Source organism: Amblyomma americanum, chromosome 10, assembly GCF_052857255.1.
Source record: "Amblyomma americanum isolate KBUSLIRL-KWMA chromosome 10, ASM5285725v1, whole genome shotgun sequence".
Classification (NCBI taxonomy): Eukaryota; Metazoa; Arthropoda; class Arachnida; order Ixodida; family Ixodidae; genus Amblyomma; species Amblyomma americanum.
The window spans coordinates 63,103,208-63,113,582 of record NC_135506.1 but is presented as its reverse complement, the minus strand read 5'-3'; the positions used below and the strand labels follow the sequence as shown (position 1 = coordinate 63,113,582).

The following is a 10,375-nucleotide window of genomic DNA, read 5'->3' as shown; positions in this document are numbered from 1 at the left end:
GCACGCCGGATGCACGGGTTCGAGTCCCACCTTCGCTGCTATTTTCTTTTCATTATTTTTATTCAGTTCGTGCAGACACTCTCTTTCCGCAGCTTTCGTCTGCAACTTCTGTCCGCAGGTTCTGGTGACGCCGCTCATCAGGCAGGAAATACTTATAATATTATTGCACGCTAAATGGCCCCGGGCGGTTGAAATGGCATTTACACCGTGGTTGAAAACACTACGGCATCTCTCATAGCCTACTCGCAGTTTTAGAGCATTACGAAAGTGCATATTCTGGATTTCGCATGTCTAAGCCTGCCCAGCATCTATCTGAAGCGCACATAAGGGTTTTACGTCTTGTGATCCATCGGCACTTTTGGTTTGCAGAGCATGGCTACCTCATCGAAAAAGGCTCTCCACTCAACTTTCATGACTGCAGAGTACATAGAAAAGCTTCGGAGCTTATGCACATTCAGCAAAACCACCACTAACGAGATCATCGACATCTTCAAGGAGTTACACGGCTCTCTCAGCAAGGGAACATCGACGCCTTCTACTTCATCTCGTGGTCGCAGGTGCAGCACCGATGACTCCGGTAATGACAGCTCTTTCTGTTGTTGTCCTGAATGTGCTAAAAGAAGTAGGCTACAGCTCCCGTCAGACCTTTCGCCTCAGTTAACAGCTTTAAACTGTACGAAGGTGTGCGGCACAAACTTTTTTAACGAAGTAGATATAGGAATGTTACGAGACAGAACACAACGTGGATTCGAAAAAAAAACTTGTTTCCTATCTCGGATGAAAATGATGAAATGGACATGGGTGGAATATGTTTATTTATTTATTTTTTTCGTTACTATCAGGGCCGTTGATGCGTTACAGATAGGAGTGGCAAGTGATTAATCAAAATCAAATACAAAAGGAGAGATATTAACATAAATGATGAAGAAGCGCAAATTTCAATGCTCCTGGTTCTGAGATGCAGACGATGCAGGCGGGCAGGTGGTTTCAGTCTGAGCTGATCTTGGGCAGGAAAGAATGAAAGTACTGGTTAGTTCTGCAGCTTGGAACACATACTTTGAATTGGTTATCAATACGGGATGATACATAACTTGGAGCACTGAAAAGACTTTGTTTTAACCACTGATTTGTGTAATATATTTTGTGGAAAGTTAAATGTCTAGAAAGATGACGCCGCAGTGAAAGGTCTTGAAGGTCTAGAGTTCGCTTCATGAGCGAGACGCTAGACGAACGAAAGTAGTTAGACAAGATAAAACGAGCTGAACGATTCTGAACAGATTCTAAGGCATTAATCAGTGATTTGGTGTTAGGGTCCCATACTGAATGCGCATATTCAATTTTAGATCGAACGACCGTTTTTTACAGAAGTAGTTTTAAACTAACCGGAGCAAGTGAAAAGCTACTGCGAAGAATACCAAGCATGCGTTTAGCATCGTTAGTTATGTGCTCCATATGCGTTTTCCTTGAGTGGTCATTGGTAATTTATACGCCAAGATACTTATATGCAGGAACAACAGCTAAGGGGGAGTCATTTAGAATATATGGATTGGGTTAGTTTTGGAAGTTATTCGTGTTACTTTCATTGCTTTGCATTTAGTTTCATTAAGCTTCATTAGCCAAGTGTCGCACCAAGCATAAATGTTATTAATGTCAGACTGAAGAACTAAGGTATCAGATCGGTTGGAAATTTCTCTGTAATTTACGCAGTCGTCAGCGAACAGCTTGATAGATGATATGAGATCAGGAAGATCATTAATATACATTAGGAAAAGGAGAGTCCCTAGAACACATCCTTGAGGAACACCCGACGTTACTGAAGAAAGATCAGAATTATGTTCATTAACTATTACATACTGAGCACGACCAGCTAAAGAAACACTCAATCCATTTTAGTGCATTGCTATCTATGTTTAGTTTGCTAAATTTGAAAAGTAGAAGAGGATGAGCGAAGGTATCGAAGGCTTTAGTAAAATCAATGAATATGCAATCAGTAATCAAAGAACAATCCAAAGCTGCAAAAAGGTAATTAGTAAATGCGATTAACTGTGTTTCACATGAATGATTTCTTTGAAAACCCTGTTGATGAGCTGCAAAAAAATAATTGGACACAAGGTAACTCATGAGGGCAGAATAGATTACATGTTCAAGTACTTTGCATGGAATAGCAGTTAATTTTATTGGTCTGATATTGGATATTGGAGGCGCTGCCGACGCACGCTATCTGTTGGGTCAGTGGCGTACATTGCGAGAAGGAGGAGGGATTTTTCGCTGTGGGTGGCGCTGCCATTGCTCTCTGTCTGTTGGGGCAGTGAGGTACATTGCGAGGACGAGTGTGAGGAGGACGATTTTTCGCTCACCGCCAACGCCGCCGACGCCGGCTTTTCTGAGACACGAGCTCCTTAACGCTGTCGCGTTAAAATCTCTTCTGGTATGAGGGTCGCGTGCTATAAGTTGCGTTGAAGAATGACTGAAGCAAGGAACCGGTGTGCTCCCGTATTTCGTTCTGCCTTTTTTGAAGAAATTAGACACTGCCGCAAACTTTATTCTTGCTGGAATAAAAGTGAAGTGGTCAAAGTTTTATTGATTTCGACGTGCCCCGGCGGCTGGACCTTTGCACCTTCTAGCGCAAGGGTAGAAAGCATCAAGTGGAGAAAGCAGACTCATACGCAGACACAGCTCAGGGCACAGGGAATAGATCTCATACTTTCCATGCATTTTGAGGCAAAATTAAGAGCCATTCTTTGAGGAACTGTACGAGCTTGCTCCTTCAAGTTGGCTATAGGTTATTCCCTCTTCTAGATTCCTTTAAATGAACTATAATGTTGAATTTGCACTGCATATTTGCGGTTTTGTGATCGTTTTTCTCAAAACCTTATATATTTTTTGCTCTTTTCATGGAATAAAACTTGCCCATAAGTCCTACTGCACCGGTGGCTGCCATCGTACTTCAGTATGTTTGCATCTCTGTGCTGGTAAATCTGGAAAAACCACATATTTCTATTTTTCCTTGCTTTGTTAACGTTTCCTGTTTCGCTGAAACATATTTCCTTTGATTGAATATTTCCTGTGCAGATTTATGATCATTTGCATGTCAGTTCGCTTCCGTTCCTCCTTTGTGATCTGTTCTGTACCTCACAATAAACTACTTACGATGGCAGTCCATTTCACGCAACCATTTCGCAATATAGAAGCAAGGTGATAACTCCGATACCGTGGGGTGTCACCACGGGAATATGACAGGTCGTAAACTTGAGTCGTGGCGCTACATCTAAACTGGAGCGCTGCGTCTAAGATGGCAGTTTTGAGATGTACACTCGAAGGAAGGCATTGTTTGGCGCGGACTCCTAGATAATGCACTTAAATGGCTACGAAGGACTTTGTGTTCGAACGTGGAGACGATTCTTGAGAAGCTGTGACTGTGCAGTTGCTGAAAACCACGCGTTATGGCGCAGATGACTAATTCGAGCGAAAATTTATGCACAAAAAGGCTCATCATGTAGCTCTTGTGAGCACACAAAGTGCCACGGTTTTTGAAAAAACAGCGCGCGACATGCTTTGCTGTTGATAGGAAATATTGTTCAAGTACTCAAGCCAAACAATCGTACGCACGTTTTCCAAACGACCATAAAGTAGCAGACAAGATTTAAAATAACCGCACAGGCATGAAACAATCGCGCACATCATACGAAGTAAGGAGAGCTGAGAGCAAAACACACCAGCATTCGGTAAAACATGCATTTTACCTTTGTTTTGCTGATGGCTATAGAAAAAGCCTCCCTTTAGAAAATCCCCTGTGTTCCTTTTAAGATCAGAATTTATGGCATAAACATGAACTGATTGCTTCGAAGAAATCAGGCTTATCCACTGGCCACTAGGTTTCGAAGACCAGGCTTTCCTGGATCTCTTAATGGGTAGAAAAGCATGCAAGCCACTGAATTATTTTCCAAAATGTTTCCGGATTGCACTTAAGCTGAAATCCAAAATCGATTTTTTCCCCCAATTTCTGCCCAAACAGATTCTTAAACTATCGTGCAAGGTGCGCAGTGCTGACAGACGCCCACTTTCCGTTTACTTCGACGGGTAGGCAGTGCAGGTTTACCAAGCTCATTTAAGCTTCTAGTAACGCCAACCTCCCAGCGCTCATGTCTTTTGGATAATGCAATGGGTTCTATTGAATTATCGGCACCCTTCTATGCTTGTTGGGAGGCGGACGTGCATGAATGGCGAAAATGTCCAACATTCTTGGACAAAAATTTTGAGTATTAGTAAATTGTATGGAAATATTGTAGATAAGGGTCCGTTCTTCCTATATGTAGCAAAATCTTTTATGCTTCCATTGCTGAATGGCGAAAATGTCCAACATAATTAGACAAAAATCTTGAGTATTAGAAAATTGTATGGAAGTATGTAGGTAAGAGTCCGTTCTTCCGATATGTAGCAAAATATTTTGATTCCATCGCTCGCATCGAGCCGTTAAGACTGCTATAGAAAACCAATGGGGCGCTCTTTCTATTAACGATAGAAAAACCGTTCATAGCAAAAAATTCAAGCCTGCCGACGGGAGATCTGCGAATAGACTGTTATAGTGAAACCTTACAATATATGAAAAAAACTCGTTCATAACCTCTTTCCCGTTCAAAAATGCTTTTCTCTAGAATAGTTGGGTATGTGTGTTACTGTCACCGATTAAATCATTTTCAAGACACTGCAGACAGTCACGGAGTCATATTCATGTGACGTTTCAGATATCACGATTTACACGATATATTACCAGTTTATAAGAGCTAGCCGCCGCAGTGCCTGAGTGGTTATGGCGCTCGGCTGCTTACCCGAAAGAGGCTGGTTCGATCCCAGCCGCGGCAGTCGAATATCGATGGAGGCGAAATTCTAGAGGCCCGTGTACTGAACGATGTCAGTGCACGTTAAAGAACCCCAGGTGGTCGAAATTTCCGGAACCCTTCACTACGACGTCTCTCATAGCCTGATTCGCTTTGACACGTTAAACCCCCATAAACCAAACCAAACAAGTTTATTAGAGTACGAAATTCAGGATCTCCACCGTTAGCCCTGTGAAGCAGAATCGATCTGTCCGACTTCCAGTTATATTGTCGTTTTTAAAGAGGAGTAATGAACTAAACCGACGTATCGTGTTGATGAGATCGAATCCTGCAACAAGCCTAATCCTTTTGGGTGTCCTTACAGACCCCATTGCGGCGCTTCAACGTGCCAGCCGCGCCCGCGAAAGTTTCGACCGGCCCTGCACTGACAAGTCCGGCGCGAAGCAGTGCTGGCTCGTGTCCGAGCTAGACCCGTGGAACCTGGTGCTGTCTCGCGGCTTCATCGAACTGCGCGAACACTCTTGGGGCGAACTGTTCCTGGAGGGATACTCACGTGCCGACAACAATACCCCGCGTTACCGGGACGCCCTTCTGGTCTCTCTTCTCGTGGACGTTCTCCTGCAGCAGCACAGGCGAGTGGCCGACTTGGGCGGGGTTTGCCTCCTTGTGTGTTGCGCAATTCAGTGTTGCATGCTGGAGGAGATTTTGAATGAATAGCCTCCGGCTACGCTCTTCTTTCCCAGCACTTAATGCGGGCCGCGTTGACTGCGAATTACATTAGAACATTTAGACCTAGTGAGCTCATACTGTAGCAATCTCACTTGAAAGTCCAGCTCAGTCATGTGAAGCAATCACGAGGAGAAAGAGGAGGTTACGAGGAACGTAAAGGTTCTGTATATAACCATCACAGATCGCCTCAGCTTATAGGACCATATACCCCGTTTATACTTGGCTCGTTCTATGAGACCAGCATCGATGAACTTTGGCTGCTAGGACGAAGGCACTCTAATAAATCGGCATGCGGAACTTACAGAACGCGACTGGAAGGGCCAGGGTTCTGTCTCGGCCCCCGCTGGGCGCTTTCATTTCATACGCCGTCGATGACTCTTAGGTTTAAAACGAAGCGAGTGACTTCCGGCACACTCTGTAATGTAGCTGGGTACGCAACCTTAGGGCAGTTGTTAACAGCAAGCAAAATAACAGCGGCTCAGTGCAGCGTTGTTTCCAAACGCATTGTGACGCAGCGCAGAAAATACTTGACACCACCAGGCAGTATTTATGGGTTTCATTTAAAAGCTGCCGGTAAAACAACGCTGCAAGTTCAGTTCACATGCGGGAGAAACAAATTAACCGCAGCTCCTGCACTTTTCTGTAATGTGCGTTCTGGCAAGCAGTCAACCCTGCTTGAAGCCATCGTAATTTTAACTTCAAGTACACCAATTTGTGATCAGTGAGCCGCAGCTTAACCGAGTGGTATCCGAAAAAGAAATTCCCGTACTTTTTTTCCTTTCGAAATTCAGTAATTCACTAAAACTTAAGCCTGAGAAAGCGATGCATTCCGTCTACGTGTGCTCACTTTAAACCTCATCACGCAGATGGCGCCACTATACCAGTCTAGGAAAAGGTCACTGCGTCAGAATGAGTGCATGACAGCTGTATTTATCCTAACAGGAAACGGAGCAGCGGTTGAGGGAGAGAGTGGAGGTTGGGTAAGCCTCCACTACCCTGTGAGTCTAATCCAGGATCTTGTCCAAGAGATCAGGCGCTGGGCTGCGCAGGACATCCTCCCACTCCTCCCTTGAAATAATATTCGGGGATTTTGGGTGGGGTTACCCGTCGCGGTGGCTCAGTGGTTAGGCGCTCGGCTCCTGAGCCGGAGTACCGTTCGAACCCGTCCGCGGCGGCTGCGTATCGATGGAGGCGAAACGCAAAGGCGCCTGTGTGCTGTGCGATGTCATTGCGCGTTAAAGATCCCCAGGTGGTCGAAATTATTCTAGAGACCTACACTACGGGACCTCTTTGTTGCTTTCTTCTTTCACTCCCTCTTTTATCTCTTCCCTTACGGCGCGGTTCAGGTGCACTCCGAAATGCGAGACAGATACTGCGTCATTTCCTTTCCCAACAGCCAATTTACAATTTACAATTTCTGTGGGAGGTGCCGCACACAGCCCCACATGAAGTGGTTGAGGTTGGCTCTGGCCGGGCAGAAATTACAAATGGGGGGGGCTGGGGGACGATAGCTTGGCGGCTGAGGGGTGGTGGCGAAAGTTAGGAGTGGGGAAAACGCGAGCCGGAAGCTGACGCCGCAGAATCTCACGATACCGAGAGGTCTTGCGGTGTTGAGGGGGTATGCAAAGCAACGGAGGCGGTAATGGTGACATATATCACGAAAGGAGAGGAGATGGTCCCGCGCAATAAGTGGGGCCTCGTGGCCGAAAACGGACTCCCTGACCGGCGGCCGCACCGTGAATTCTCGGGAGTAGGTGTGAGCCACCTCGTTACCAGCTAGGCCTGCGTGTTCGTCGATCCAAAGAAGGATGATGTAGTTGGTTAGAGGGCTTTTTAGCAGGAGGGGCGGAGCTGGACGGTATATATAATTGCGGATAGCTGATTTAGAATCACTGACGATGGTGGTAATATCGGGAGTGGTCAGAGCAAGAGCAACGGCCGCCTCATCCGCCTCCCACGTCTCTTATAAACAACTGATCCTATAAACATTGAATTCGTTGTCGCAGAAAATTAAAAAAGCGCGTCGCATTTATGAACGCTTTTGTGCTATCTATGGAAGCTCTACACTTTGCAGTAGCACCCTTGGACGCTGGGTAAAGAGCATCAAAGCTTCGGAAAATGACGAAACAGATGCGATCTGCATGAAAGTTTCGAAGTTTCTGAAAAGGGGTTTCTACCTCAGATCCTGACCTGTAATGAAACCTGGATCGTCATTTTAAGCCAGAGACCGAGAAGACATTTGGTGTAATGGCGTTACCGATCATTCCCAAGAAAAAAAAAATTGGCGGTGGTTTAGCTCTGGTTAAACCTGGAGTGACACTATAGCTGCACCGCCGGAAGCTGCTCCACACCGCGTGACCAACCCCGTGGCAGCGCAGCCAGAGGGTGGCGCGCCGCCACGCTGAAGGCTCGAAATGACACCGTAATGTAGCTATCGCTACAAAGGTTCGACAGAAGTGACTGGGCCAAAAAATTGATGATCACCGTGTGTCGGTGCAAGGACGCAGTTATCCTTATGTGTACCTTACCTAAGAAGGAGGCTACTGATTTTGTGCATTTATGTTCATAGCCTGCAGAAAGTCAACGCTAGCAACCTATCCAGCCTAACGGAGTCTGTGGGAGATTCTTCCCAACAGCGCCCGCCCTCACAGCGAACTAAAAAAAGAAAAGATGCGATTGCCAAATTTGGCTGGACTGTGGTTTCACGCCATCCTCTTACAGTCCTGACTTAGCAGCGTCCAAGCTTCCAAGCAGGAAGGCGGGCGGAGACAAACACCGACGGAGAGAGAGAGAGAAAGACCCAAGTGCAGGGAATGACCACTGGTAGCGCACTAATAGAGTAGAAACCGTTCAACCCCTTCCCATCACTTCAGACGATGCTCAGCTACCTTCGAGAGAGGCTTACAGTATTTAAGCGGAAAATTCTGCGCAATAAACGCGGAAAAGTGGTTGGGATCTACTGAGGCGCACCAGTGAAGATGTAAGCCAGGCGTGTTGTGATAAGTCAGAAAATGTAACTTCAGCTTATGCGTGTTTTACAAGAATTCATATAAAAATGAGCGAAGGGGAAATTAGATCATGACGTCACTATAACTTTCACACACCAATGACAAGACAGAGCCAGTTTTCTGCCAAATGTATTTCACCTTGCCCTTCTCATCACAAGCCACAGTGTCGTAGAAAAGTCGTCAACGGGAGAAAAAAATTACACTTCTACTAAACGTGAGGTTCAGTTGAGCAAAGAAAAACTGCCTGCGCGCGAACTTTAGGACATCTCCTAATAGAGCACTGGTAGCGAATATAGCGAGCGTCAAGGAAAGATGAATTTCATGCGCTAATGAAAATAGTCACTGGCACTCAGTACAATCGAACCTGGATATATCGAGTTCGATGAGGATCGGAAAATAGTTCATATGTATCCATAATTTCGTATAGAGAAATAGAACAAGTATTTCGCTCGCGATCGTTAGAAATTCAAACGGAAAGTTGGTGCAAGCAACCTGAAGTCATACTTTATTTCACGAAACAAAAAATCTCTGATTTTTGTATTGCTTTTTGTTTTGGACACTAAAGTTAATAACGTTGGTCACGATCTTATTGAGACTCTCCTAGTGCGATAGCCCGTGCCCTCAATTCCGCTACAGAAACGTGAATTCGGTGGACGCTGATGCCAGCTGAGCGGCTATTTACTGGCGCGTTTCCTCTCGATCACAACCACTACCGTCACCGCTACAATTGCCTTCCTCTTGGGTGCCAGCTATTCTCGCGACAATGTCCTCGTCATCGACATTGGCTACAGCTTGAACTTCGGTTCCAGCGTTAACAAAATCTTTAACAAACACTTCGGCCGGGACGGACCCCGGCAAATAGCACAAGTCTCGAAACACATCGTGCAGACCTCCATCGTCGTACGGGGCTTCCAGAAATCTGTCTTGGGCCACCCCACTTCAAAGCCTGCCTGCCTGGGGGAACCAGTTGGCTACTGTGTCCTGCTTCACATCGTTCCAAGCGATGCTGATCATCTGAATTGCACAAAGCAGGCCAACCTTCCGATCGCCTCCCGTGCGGAGGTTATTTACGAGCCGCTGAACAAGTTGCCTCCTGTCGCCGTGTACCTAAGGGTAGGTTAAGGGTTATGTGATGGTGAAAGAAAGAAGTGTCCGTGTCTGCGAAGGGATACGCAAATATAATCCCAGGCTGCTGAAGGGACTCGTTAAAGCTATCCAGTCATATCCGTAAGGCGTATCTTGACTGTCCTTTTCAGTTTTTCGCCCACGTCTCAAGAAATGATCGTCCCACGGGCCGAGCTTTTCGCACCGCCAGAGAGATGGAACCAGATGCAACGTGCTAAAGCCCTTCTTGCACACACTCAAAGCGCGGCAGTTTTTGCCATCCGATATTAGAGTGGGGGTCGCTATCGATATTTTGATCTCTGAGTACTTCGACGCAGCAGTGCACCACATATTTCGACAGCCTCTGGAACATATTTCCCATAATTCTCAAGGGCTCTTTCGTCCTTGAAGGAAGGAAGGAAAACGTTTATTGAGCTCTAGAGAGTAGGTGAGCAATTTGGCGGAGTCAGGTGTGTCGTCCGTCTTCTTAGCAATGGTCGTCTGCCCCTAGTCCAGGGCTCCGCTGGGTGCCGCTGCCAGCTGTGCTCGCCGGATTAGCCCAAGTTAGACGTCCTGACGGCCGCTGGAGAGCATTCCTTCCCATTGCTCCGCACTCGGGTTTGGTATTTTTGGTGCCACCTCTATTTTCTGGCAGGCCCACGTTATGTGATAGAGCGTGGGTGTTTCATGGCACCA

General features: G+C 46.2%; 1 protein-coding gene across 1 annotated transcript in view; it reads left to right on the top strand.

Moving 5' to 3' along the window:
• Positions 1 to 372: 372 nt before the first annotated feature.
• The window catches only part of LOC144108353 (uncharacterized), a 53,287-nt gene continuing 43,284 nt past the window's right edge, over positions 373 to 10,375 (top strand). The window contains exons 1-2 of the mRNA XM_077641608.1: positions 373 to 577; positions 5,203 to 5,470. Coding sequence (XP_077497734.1) covers positions 373 to 577; positions 5,203 to 5,470 — 473 coding nt within the window. The remainder of the gene's footprint in view (positions 578 to 5,202; positions 5,471 to 10,375) is intronic.